General features: G+C 40.7%; 1 protein-coding gene across 15 annotated transcripts in view; it reads left to right on the top strand.

The window, feature by feature from the left end:
• The window catches only part of jakmip3 (Janus kinase and microtubule interacting protein 3), a 48,325-nt gene that overhangs the window by 665 nt on the left and 34,902 nt on the right, over positions 1–12,758 (top strand). For all 15 annotated transcript variants that reach the window (XR_003797318.1, XM_018726423.2, XM_018726434.2 and 12 more), the window contains exon 2: positions 9,778–10,075. Coding sequence is in view for 14 of the 15 variants with exons in the window: in XM_018726423.2 (XP_018581939.1) it covers positions 9,941–10,075 (135 nt within the window). In the remaining variant the exon portion in view is untranslated. The remainder of the gene's footprint in view (positions 1–9,777; positions 10,076–12,758) is intronic.

The raw sequence follows: 12,758 nt of genomic DNA, 5'->3' as shown, positions 1-12,758 counted from the left end.
TTGCCGCATCAGAGACATGCTCGCGCCCGGGCGAAAGAGGGATGCTGCCGAGCGGTTATTTTTCCCCCTCGAGGAATCTGTACTGTGGTACGTACAGGGATGTTTGTCTTGGGGGTTGGCCACTCCGACAGCTGACACAAGTTCGAAACGGTGTCATCTGCGTTTGAGGCCCGTCAGGGTGCTGAGCTCTCGGTTTATATGCAGGCATCACATCCGCGAAGACGGGGCACTGGACCCAGAGGAGATACATATCGCACAGCTGCCACCCTAAATTGTTTTACTGCCGTAAATCATATAAACACTGCGTACGGTCACTTTACACCAGCGGTGTGGGGAGATTTTAGAAGAAGCCGCAGAGCGAAGATGACTGTCGCACGGAAAAGTCGGTTATCGGTTATGCACAAATGAGGCGTAGGAAGCTCTGCTGCCGGTATTTTAGGGCCTTTTTACTTTGGTTTTTCAGACAGATGAAGGTGTTTCATCAGGAAGTAACACTGGTGCCTCTTAGTCCCTGGGATGTGGGTTCAATTTGGTTCAGTCTGTGTAGGGATTGCATGTTCTCCTCATGGTTGCATGGGTTTCTTCCCACACTCCAGGAACATGTGGTTCAAGCAGATTGGTGACTCTGAATTGCCCTTTGTGCGTGAGTGTGTGTGTGTGGGAACAGAATAAGTGTGTGATTGCCTTGTAACAGAGTACCATTCTGCACGGAATGTACCCTGCCTCACATCCAATGCTTTTGGGATAGACTGCAGACCACCATAAGCCCATTGATGATGGATGGATGGATGGATGGATGGACGGATGGACGGTCACCAACCTCATTAGAGATGAAGTACGTAGACTCTTTAGCAGCTGCTCTTCTCAGATGTTTACCAGGAAGATGAAAACTTCTGGCATGTTGACAGAAGGCAGTCGCACATGAGATGAGATTCGCAGGGCACAGATACATCAGCAGTGAAAATACGGTCATCACGGAGTTTCCTCTTGGATGAATCATTAGCCGGAGCTTCTGTTGCTCTTTCTCCGTCATCTTACTGAGTAAAACATTGGATGTCAGTGATAAGAATCCATTTTTTTATAGTGTCCTATTACACTTTATCTCTGTTTGGTTTGCTGGAGAGCAAGGAAAAGAGAAGTAAAATAATGCTGAAGTTGAGGGATGTTCATGTCATGCAGAAGGACCTTTTAGAATTGAGCCCTACTTATTATGTAAAGGTTTTGAAATTGAATTAAGGCAAGTTTTGCCTGGTTGCAAGATTTTCTTTATTTTGCATGTCATGTTTTTAGGTTTAGTGTGATTAGAATGGTAATTTACGCTTTCTAGTTAAGCCTTAGCTAATTCAATAATACCCATCTACTGTGGGATTAGTGAAGTGAGGCTCTATGTAAAATTTGTGAGAATTCTGTGCTGTCTGTAAAGAGCTATTTAAATTATGGTAGCAAAATAACTAGTAATATCAGGACATATGTGGAGGTTCATATAATCATTTATAATAGATTTTTTTTCATTTGGCCATAACCCTAACAAGGGTACGCAGTTAGCAGCAATCAATCGATCGATTGATTGATTGTTGATTGATTTGATTGATTGATTGATATCTAAATTGAAATGGCACATTTGTTTGGTTTGGATTAGCTGTGCTTATATCATGTGCATGATATATTTCATGATGTATTTGGCTCACATGCATTTTTCCCTAGCTGTTTATGGTGTGTCATGCACTCCAGAAAAATATATTGTACAGTGTCATGTGACAATCTGGCAACCGAAAAGTATTTTACGGTTGAACTCGAGTGATTCTGATTTCTGTAGAGTAGACATTAACTGATCATTGATGAATACAAATAATTATAGTGTTGCCCAAGAACTACAGAATATAACAACAAAATAGAGAAGAGAAAATAACAATAAGGTAAATGAGGGAGAGGGGATAGAAAAATGGAGCACCCGAGTGTGTTATGTTTAACAGAGTTTAAACATGTGGGATTTAAGCCTGGATTTAAAGGTGTCCAAAGCTGCCCTGATATTCTACATTTTGTTTTTAATGAGATATTCTTAGAGATCACAAATAAATCAGGAATTTTTGATGTTTTGTATAAAAATGGGTGCTTCTCTCTTGGCTCAGAAACATTATTTTTTCACATTTAAATTAATGATAATTAAGAGAATTTTACAGGAATTTACATCACATACATTGTTCTTCAGGAAAACATTGCATTCATTATAGGGTGGAAGCCTGTAGTCCCCTTGAACAGCAGTTTATCACATTGCAGTACTTTTTCACATGGAACTAGTGGGGAAAAAAAACAGAAATTCTGGCTTGATCTTTATAATGGCACAAGGTGCCAGATGATTCTGTGTGATTATTTTCTGTTCCGTGCTTTGCTTTTGTACTGAGCTTAAAAGACCTTTCATTCAGAGTAAGGCATAGAATTCAGAATAAGGAAATTACCCATACCATTATGCATAGTGTGCAATCACAGAGCATTTTGCGCAACCATATGCTGAAATATGTGATATATTGCTTCACAAAATGAATTACAGCGTGCAGTTTCGCTGTTGCATGATAATTTAGATTTATAGCTGAATTACGAATCACTCTCACACGACATTGTTAACCCCTTTTACATGGCAGAAAGGAGCCAGAACCATTATGCTTAAGCATTCAGGTGGCTCTATGACTTTTTTTTTTTTCTTTTTTTAAATGCTGTGGAACCTATAGGCAAAATGTCATTGATGGTCTGAATTCCAACGAGCAGGATCCGGTTTGTTGAATCCATTAGAGTTTGAAAAATGTGCAAATATTGTTTCTTCCGTTATGTGATACAAGATCATGATTTTTTTCTGAATTCTGATGTCTTTCTTCCAGCCTGTTTAAGTTTTAACAAATGCTCTGTTTGAGACAGAATTTCAGATAGCGCCAGTAATATCTATAATGTAATATCCTTTAAATCATACATAGTCAGTATTCATATGATGGAATGAATCAAAATATAGAATTTTTTTCTCTCTCTCTCTTTCTAAATATATATTTATTAATATATATTTTTATTTGTGTGTGTGTGTGTATATATATATATATATATATATATACGGGGGTGCGGTGGCGCAGTGGGTTGGACCGCAGTCCTGCTCTTCGGTGGGTCTGGGGTTCGAGTCCCGCTTGGGGTGCCTTGCGGCGGACTGGCGTCCCGTCCTGGGTGTGTCCCCTTCCCCCTCCGGCCTTACGCCCTGTGTTGCCGGGTAGGCTCCGGTTCCCCGTGACCCCGTAAGGGACAAGCGGTTCTGAAAATGTGTGTGTGTGTGTATATATATACACAAATGGAGAAGTTTTACAGATTCCTTAAATGTTGTTACCAAAACAAGTTACCTCTTCTAGACAAGATCAATAATGAATATTTTTCCAATTACTTTGGCTTTGCCAAGGAAGCATAAATCACAATATGACTGAATAATTTTATTCAATAGTTTTTTTTTTCTCTTCTTTCCGTGCATTAGGCTAGGCAGTTGCAATTTTTTGATCATCGAATTATATATTTATAATTTGTCTTGAATTTTAAACAGTGAAATACTTGGTAAAACCTATTAATTTACCCATGTTTTTAAAGCAATCAAATTTTAAAGAAATTAATGTTTTTTTAGAAGAGCAGTGATTTGAATAGAGATGAAAAGGTCATAGTCCGTATGTGAAAAGAGTAAGAATACTTATAGTCCTACGTTCTTATATATTCTGAAATTAAAAAAATCTACATAAACCAGCCATCCATTATCAGTAACCATTTGTCCAGTGTAGAGTCGTGGTGGTCCAAAGCCTATCCCAGAAGCATGGGATAAACTGATTGAAAAAGAAGGTCAATATTTTTACACCTGCAATCATTCTGAAATATGTGTTTGTTTTCAAGCTAGCTGGTCTCCTAAATGGGTCTTTCAGCACCTGCCCACCTGTTGTTGGAATTAATATCTAACCCAGGAATGAAATCTGCACCTTCAGTTCTCTAATGCATGAGGATGCATTAAAGAAAAGAAACTACTCAGCCATTTAAAAGCAGCATTGCCCTTTCCCAAACTGTCTGGTTGTGCACTCTTTTGAAATACAGGAAAGGTTTGATTTAAATATGATTCCCTTTTAATGGATGGCTGGTCCTTGTGGTTAAGAGAATTGTGTGTCCACTTCCTGTACTGCATGGCGATTGTTAGCTGTGGTACCTAATATTGTTCCGTTTTATTTTCCAGTATAATGTTAGCAATCCCTTTACCAGGGTGGGAGTAACTGTAAAAAATGTACTGACCTTAAATGTAATTGTTTACACAAAACGGAAAGTTAGTGCTCCTGCGCAGAATATTATCCTGGAAGCTGATGTTGTTTTGTTTTTTTGTTTGTTTGTCTCGGATTTATTTTCTACAGCTGAATCAAGCTGACGGCAGGGGCAGGGTGGCACAGTGGGTTTGACTGGGTCCTGCTCTCTGGTGGGTCTGGGGTTCGAGCCCTGCTTGGGGTGCCTTGTGATGGACTGGCATCCTGTCCTGGGTGTGTCCCCCCCCCCCAGCCTTGCACCCTGTGTTGCCGGGTTAGGCTCCAGTTTGCCGCAACCCTGCTTGGGACAAGTGTTTTCAGTCTGTGTGTGTTTGTGTGACTCAAACTGCATTAGGTGCTGGTAAACCAAAATGTGCTGATAAATAGAGAGCCACTGACAGACACAAGTGTGGGAGAAACGGCTCTTAAAGGACTGGTGATGCAGCAGGCAGGAGTTTGTCGGAGAAATCTGTGCAGATATTTTCCGTGGTGAATATGGAAATGATTGCTCTGGCCCATTTACTTTGAGCAGTCCTTGCTTCACCGAAGCCCATCAAACGCTCGTGACGCATTTGCTGGACATTTTCTTCCTCTGTTACCAAAATATTCTGTGTTTATGGTTACTTTCGCAGCTTTAGTTCCCAGGGACATACAGTCAAATGAATGTGTGTAATGTAACCTGATAAAGTTAAGCAGAATTTAACATCATGTTACTGGTAGAATGCTATTATGTCTAATATGTCATAATAAAATAATTTCATGTAATTTTCAGCTGTGAGAACCATAGACTCAATGTTCTTACACACTAGAAGCAATTGCAGATTTTTGTGGTGAAATATGCCAAAGTCATATATATATACTACTATGAACTATATATTATATATATATATACACATTTCAGAACCGCTTGTCCCATACGGGGTCACGGGGAACCGGAGCCTACCCGGTAACACAGGGCGTAAGGCCGGAGGGGGAGGGGACACACCCAGGACGGGACGCCAGTCCGTCGCAAGGCACCCCAAGCGGGACTCGAACCCCAGACCCACTGGAGAGCAGGACTGCGGTCCAACCCACTGCGCCACCGCACCCCCTATATATATATATATATATATATATATATATATATATATATATATATATATATATATATATATATATATATATATATATATATATATATATATATACACACACACACACACACACACACACACACACACACACACACACACACACACACACACACACACACACACACACACACACAATGACTTATATATATTAGACACTATCACAAAGACACTGTCATTCATAATATAAATATATATAAGCATTTTGTTGTTGTTGTTGTTTCTGTTGTCTCAGGTCAGGTCAAGACAGGTGTTTATTTGCAAAGCCCAAGAAAGGAATATGTAAGTTAAATTCGCTCACAAATTCTGGAAGCTATTAATGTGCTTTTCCAGAACAAATTGTAAATGTATTATGTCAGTATGAAATGTTTGGAAAGCTTTAGTTTGGAAAGTATTATTGTAGTTTCGTTGCAACGTTTCATCCCACCATCATGTGGTTAGAGTCGTCTTGGAAGGTCTTAATTCGTCTTGGAAGGTCTTAATTAATTTGCTGAGATGTACGTCGCTTTGGAGAAAAGCGTCTGCTAAATGAATAAATGTAAATGTAAATTCAAATCCCTTCTTGTGCTCTATTACCTTTGATCGGGTTACTTACTCTGAGAAGATAGTGTAAAGATTACCCTGCTGTATAAATGGATAAATTATTGTCAGCGGCTTAATGTGCAAACCTACGACTGTAAGTTGCCTTCAGCAAAGACATCAGCTAAGTGAATATATAAAAATTCATTGTACAGAGTGTCCATATTTGTGGACTGACGCTGTTCAGGATGAAGAGGATCAGAAGAGTTCTCTAAATGTCAGTCTCTGCGTGAGACGACATGATCTCCAAACCAAAACACTCCTCTTTTCCAGACTTCAGCCGATCAAAGCAATCCCTTTAGGATTAATTGTGTTATGCCTCAAGCAATGATTATAAATGGAATTTTTTAACTGAGAAAAAGAACACAAAGTGCGTGCTATGAATTTTTTTCTGTGCTGATGACTGTTTTGGTAATACATGAAGAAATGCCCTAATACCTGGACAGCTGATTGTGTTTTAAATTCGGCCTCGGCCTTTCCCCCAATAGCATAATTTGGTTTTCTTTATATATATATATATATTTATATATGCAGTGGGGTCCAAAAGTCTGAGACAACTAGTGAAAATGCTTCTTTTTTGCATTTTTTTGTAATTTAATACAAAATTTCTCATTTCAAGTCATATTATTGGCATAGAAACTTGAGTGAAAAATAGAATCTTTGAAAAAATGTACATGAATTTCAGAATTTCTTAGTGTTTCATATGTTCCGCTTTTACTTTAATGACAGCAATGTATTCAAGTTGGAAGTGACTGAAAAGGAAAAGGTTTTTGGAAAAGCTAACGGTGCATTCTATCCCAGCTACATTTGAGAATGTTCCAGCATCTTGTGATGCTACCGAATGCTCGGCTTCCTCGGTCTTCAAGTGACCCCATGAACATTCGATGGGGTTGAGGTCAGATGACTGTGGGGAAAGTCCATGACAGTCAGTATTCTTTGCTCTTCTTTGCTCTTCAAGGAGTTCTTTCAAAGCTTGGAGGTTTGTTTGGGGGTCATTACCTTGCTGCAATATGAAACCTTCTCCACAAAGATCCAAACCAGAGTATATACGTAGCTTGTCTCTGAAGAACGGATCTGTACTTTTCCTTTGTCAGGTTGTAGTCGAGTCGGTCGATTCAGAAGACCGATACGTAAAGCTTTGCTCACTGAGAGAGAGAACAGCAGCTTCATCATAGATATAGAATGTGCTGAATAAAGAACGAGAGACTATTCCGCAAAAGTGCTGTGAAAAGAAGGTTAGCTCGTAGTGTTCTCAAAGATGAGTAGCAGTCTCTAAACCACTTCCCAGGAAGGGAACCAAGGCCACACGCTTGGCACGGGCTAAGATATACCAGCATTTAACAGTGGCTCAATGGGGAAAAAAAAGTCCTATTTACTGATGAGTAAAAGTTTGAGATTTATGGCTGTAACAGAAAGGTTTACGTAAGGTTTGAGAGTGGTTGGAACTGCCACTTTGGATTTGTTCCTCACAAACTGTCCAGAAATTGTGAAAAATATGAAATTGACTGAACCTTCCAGTTCAGAGGGTCCTGCTGCCATTCATAAAAACAGCTAGTTTTTAATATGTACTCCCAAACAATATATTCACCTTTTAGAGTCAAATACAGATGCTCCTCAACTTACGATGGTTCAATTTACGATTTTTTCGACTTTATGATGGTAAGCTGGCAATAGACATTCAGTAGAAACTTTGAATTTTGAATTCTGATTTTTTCAAGGGCAAGCGATATGCGGAGCGATACTCTCTCGCGATGTATATGTATTAAATGTATTAGATGTATTAAATGCGTTTTCAACTTACAATATTTTTCACTTGCAATGGGTTTCGCGGAGCATAACCCCATCGTAAGTCGGGGACCACCTGTAGTTGCCATTAGTAAACTGTACCACACAATTTGACTGTAGAGAACATGCAGTAACAGATCATGCTGTTGGATTTGGTCAGTCTCTAACTCCTAGGTTTGTGGGTCTTAACTTCAAGCAGTCTTTCCTGAATATAACGCAAGGTTCTTTCCAGCGAGAGACTGAGCGTGGAAGTCTTGACTCATTCTTCTGCGAAGCTTTTGTTCTGTTTCCCAGCCCATGTCTTGTAACATATTCTCCAACCTTACAGAGTTTTTTTTCTATTACACCTTCTTATCCCACGAACGTGGCCGACAGGACAAGTGTGGGCCTCAAAATTCCCCGTATTCGTTCACCAGATAATCTCATTAGACACGAGTGATTGTGTTATCTGCCCCGTCCTGATGCTGGGGGGGGGGCCTGAGCTGAAGTGTCGTGCCGCTTCCTTGGGCAGATTCCAGGAGTTCTCATTTGTAATTCAGCCGGTGTTCGTCCGGCTCTTTCCGCAGGATGTAGTGCCACGAAAATCCATGTCACCGTATTGGATTTCTGAAGTGTGCAACAAAGGACAGGGCAGTGTGGTATTTAGTAGGAGTTACACTCCCAGTGGACAGGGGTCTGCAAGCTCAGAAATCCCTTTCAGAAACAGGGGCACGTATATATATTATATAGTTATTAAATTATAGCCATTGTTACCTACATCTGCTAAAAAAGTTGTGGAAAGGACTGACTGGTTTTGAGTCGCTTGGCATCGTTGGGCTTAATTCTGCAAGGTGATGATCAGGTGAAATCAGCAAATCGAATCAAGTCAAATTTGTATATTAAAAATACTTTTCCGGTTTGATCTAGATATTTTCTTAGCACCTTATGCAAGACAACAGTGAAACAGGTGGTGTGTCCAATGACTGTAAAAGACTATAAAAAGCAAACACCGGTTTGAGGTTAAGTGATAATTGCCTCATCACCGCACTTATGCAAAAATGTGCCTTTGAGACAAAATATAAGCGCACACCCTAACAACATGTTAACATATTGTGTTTAGAAGCCGTGTACCGGAGACAGGCGATACAGACAATGATAGTGGCTTAGCAATTCGACATGAACAAATAGAAATGTTAGGCCTATTGATGTGGAGATTCAGTGACTGACTGCACAGCACATGTTCTGTTCGCCCGCGTCATCATGGACCTACTCGGTTCTTTGTCAGCTTTGAGACCAATCACTTTCAGTCTAAGCTGCCTTTTGTGCATGTTTTATTTCCTTCCTTTAAGTGGAAACTATATTTTTTTTGGTTTCTGGCGTGGGCTTTATGTCAGTTCCAGTTGTTTTTTGTCTCCTTTCTGCCTCCTTGATATCCATAAATGAAAATGGTTTTATTGTGCCTTTTAAGACATATTTGGCCATGTGTGGTATTGTCAGCATAACTACCAACATTAGGAGTAATTCTTTGTTATGTTTCTAGCATCATCTTATATTTTCATAAAATTTTCCAACAACTTTAAACTGATGCAAAAGAGAATCCCTTTAAAGCTTATCAATAATGACATGCACAGTCTGAAGCTGCTTGTTCCAAGCAGGGCTACAGTGAACCAGAGCCTAACCTGGCAATACAGGACGTAGGGCTGGAGAGGGAGGCAACACACCCAGGAGGGGACACACCCAGGACAGGACACCAGTCCATCCCAAGGCACCCCAAGTGGGACTCGAACCCCAGACCCACCAGAGGGCAGAACCTGGCCAAACCCGCTGTACCACCGCATCCCCCTTCTTATCAATAATTATTTTTAATAAATGGTCAAATTCAGATGGGTAATATCTAGTTGATTTGGACAGAGGACTTTTCTTTAACTTGTCCTCCTGCACCCCCTGTCAGAACCAAAGACACTTGTCTCTTGTTCTACTCCAGTCACTGTGCTGTTTTCCTCCAGGTGGGCGGGAAAATGTAGCTGAAGACCTGTGGGGGGCGGAAGAGTAGCCTGACACCTCGGAGCCTCTGGTTCTCCCTGTGGAGCAGGGCAGAGGAGGAGGAGGAGGCGGCGTGGTGGCGGCGTTGAAGGGCCTCAGCTGGCAGAACGCCACGCCTCTACCACCATGTCCAAGAAGGCGCCCGGCGGGCGAGCCAAAGGGGAGAGGCCCGATGCCCTCGTCGCATTGCAGGCCGCCAACGAGGAGCTGAGGGCAAAGCTCACCGACATCCAAATCGAACTGCAACAGGAAAAGAGTAAGGTATGCGCCTCCACTGTGACCTGTCCCCTTGCTAGTCACTAATCACACCTACCTAGCTAGTCAACCCACCCCCAGCCAGGTGATAAAGTGGTAAATCCAGTGCTTTAAGAACCAGGATTCACATTCATAATCATTTAGTTATGTGTACAGGTAGGTGTATTGCTGCTGCTGAGCAGTCTTGCTTGTACCTCCTCTGCCGTCTGGTGCCTTCAGACCAGCTGTAGAGTCACTGGCCGAGAGCCAACCCTCCAGCCAAGACAATGTTTCACCCCTTTAATCCCAGAGCATCTCGTGGTGTTGAGGCAGTGACGGGGACGTCTCTCTGCCACCCCTTGCCTCTGGCTTCAGGGTGCACCCCTTCCAGGTGTTGTCCCTTCTCCATGGCAACAGCAAAGATCTCCCTTCCATTACTACTCAGAGTCTTCCAGCTCCTTTCATGAACCGCATGTTCCCCAGCTTTTACCAGAAGCTTCCTTTTTTGCCTCTAAAGGCCAGTTCCTGTCACTCTGACATCCTTCAGTAGATGTCTCCACAAAATGTCAGCCTCCCACCTCTACCTCCATAGATGGTTGTCCTCCGTTCTCCTTTGCTAAATTTAGCCACATTCAGCCTTCCTCTCGTAGTCCTTCCAAGCCTTCCTCCCACAGGACTGTTAGCTTGATCATTTATGACCATTCTGACTATTGCAAACTGTACCACATGTCTGCCCTTAGAGGGGTTGTAATAATTTTTGTGGGAAAGCAGAGGTGCCAGTTGAGGTCTACTCTCGTGGACCAGTTCTTTCCAGGAGCAAACATCATTCCATTCATGTCACCTCTTCTTGACTGACAAAGTGGATCAGCCATTTCTGTGGGAGAGGATGACCTTAGTTTGCTACCTGTCTGCTTGTCTCTAGGACCTCCAGCAGCTTCGACAGGGCTTGACCATGCTACCACCTGTACTGACCTTGCAACAGTTCAGTCCAGCAGCTAGACAGGATGCGCTGGAACCTTTCGTAAAACCCTCTGAAATGATCTCTAACAATTCAACATGAGCACACAAAAACATTTGAAAACAAGGATTTGTAAGGCTAAATATGATTTTATTGTCAACCCCGAAACAGAAACTGGCATATTAACTTTTACCTGGATAAATCAGAGGGAGTTACCAGTTATACTTGTCATGTAAACAGTTTTCAATATGATTTGGTTATTAATAAAAGCAAGGCAAATGACCCTCTGAGAATTAAAAAAAATATGCACTATTTTGTTCTTACAGTAAAGTAAAAAGTATGTGTTGACATGCATATTTATTAATGTAAGCCCACAATCATGGTCTGTGGTCAGCAGGCAGCATAGTGGTTAATACCATTGCTTTGCAACTGAAGAACAGAGGTTTGAATCAAAGTTCTGCTGTAGAACCCTTGAGTGAGGTCTTTACCCTAAATTTATAAAAATGACCTTGCTGCATGAATGTATAATCCATAAGTGGCAGGTAAATGAAGGTTTTTTATGAAATATTTTTAACATATCCAGTTTCATTGTGTGTATAACGTGTGTGATTTTTCTTAAACTCTGGGACACCATCCCCATGTAAGTGGTTGATCCCACAGCATGGTTTCCTGGAAGGTCCATAGTCACGCTTGTCATAATAAGCCTATGGCTTGAACCTAGTTCAATGTCACTTTACGTTTTGATGGACAGGTTTGGGAAGTAATGGGTTGTTTGGACCTACCACAGCTCTCTCGCTGTCATTGACAGTGTAAAAAGGGTTCCCACAGGAGATCTGCATTAGGGCTTTTAAGACAGTTAAGTCAGTTGCCTTTTCCGCTCATTGATGAAGCAGTAGAAATGTTGCTGTCTGGAGTTGAAGCTGAATGGCATTTTTGAGCAAAGACCTTCATTCTCGACAATATACAGTTTCGTGGCAAAAGTCCTGCTGTAGTTGTTAGCTGTTTATGGATGTTACGCAGACATTATGGATGTTACATCGCACGGCCCAAACAAGTAGGACTTCAACTAGTTCATCTGAATATAAGCCAAGCTAAACAGACATATACTTGAATATACAGAATTATTCCAATTAAATTAATTAAAATTTAATTTATTTATACCATTCTATTTATACCTATATTTATTTATTTATTTACTTAAGCTAAACAGGTAATTAGACACAGTTACATAAATTAATTCTAATGAAATTAATGAATTAATATTACAAATTAATTGTCAAAAATAAAAGCGTTTAAATGTGTACAGTATTAGAATTCTGTAACAAATTAGTATTTTTAATAAACTTTGTCATAATTAGAACAGCAGTTAGTGTAAGGGTTGGCGTCTCTGCCTTTGCACTCAATGGACCCAGGTTTGAATCCTATCTCCCACTGCAGTATCCTTGAGGTATCCTGGTACCTACCGTGAATCTCTACAAGAAAAATTGCCCCGTTGTATAAATTGGAGAAAATTAATTCTAAAAAATAATTTGGAGAAAAGCATCAGCTAATTTAGTAAATGTAACATTCAGAACAATCTTTTTCCCCAACATTTCCTCCAAAGACCTTTACAGTCTCTAAATAATAATAATAATAATAATAATAATAATAAATGAACCCGTTGAACTGTGTCAGTTAGTTGTTGGACGAGTCAGGGCACATTGCTTTCAGAATCAACATGATTACATCTGTGCTCCTCAAGCGCTGACGGAG

The sequence above is a fragment of the Scleropages formosus genome, chromosome 24 (assembly GCF_900964775.1).
Source record: "Scleropages formosus chromosome 24, fSclFor1.1, whole genome shotgun sequence".
Classification (NCBI taxonomy): domain Eukaryota; kingdom Metazoa; phylum Chordata; class Actinopteri; order Osteoglossiformes; family Osteoglossidae; genus Scleropages; species Scleropages formosus.
Note: the sequence above shows the minus strand (reverse complement) of the source record. Positions and strands in the feature narration are given on the sequence as shown.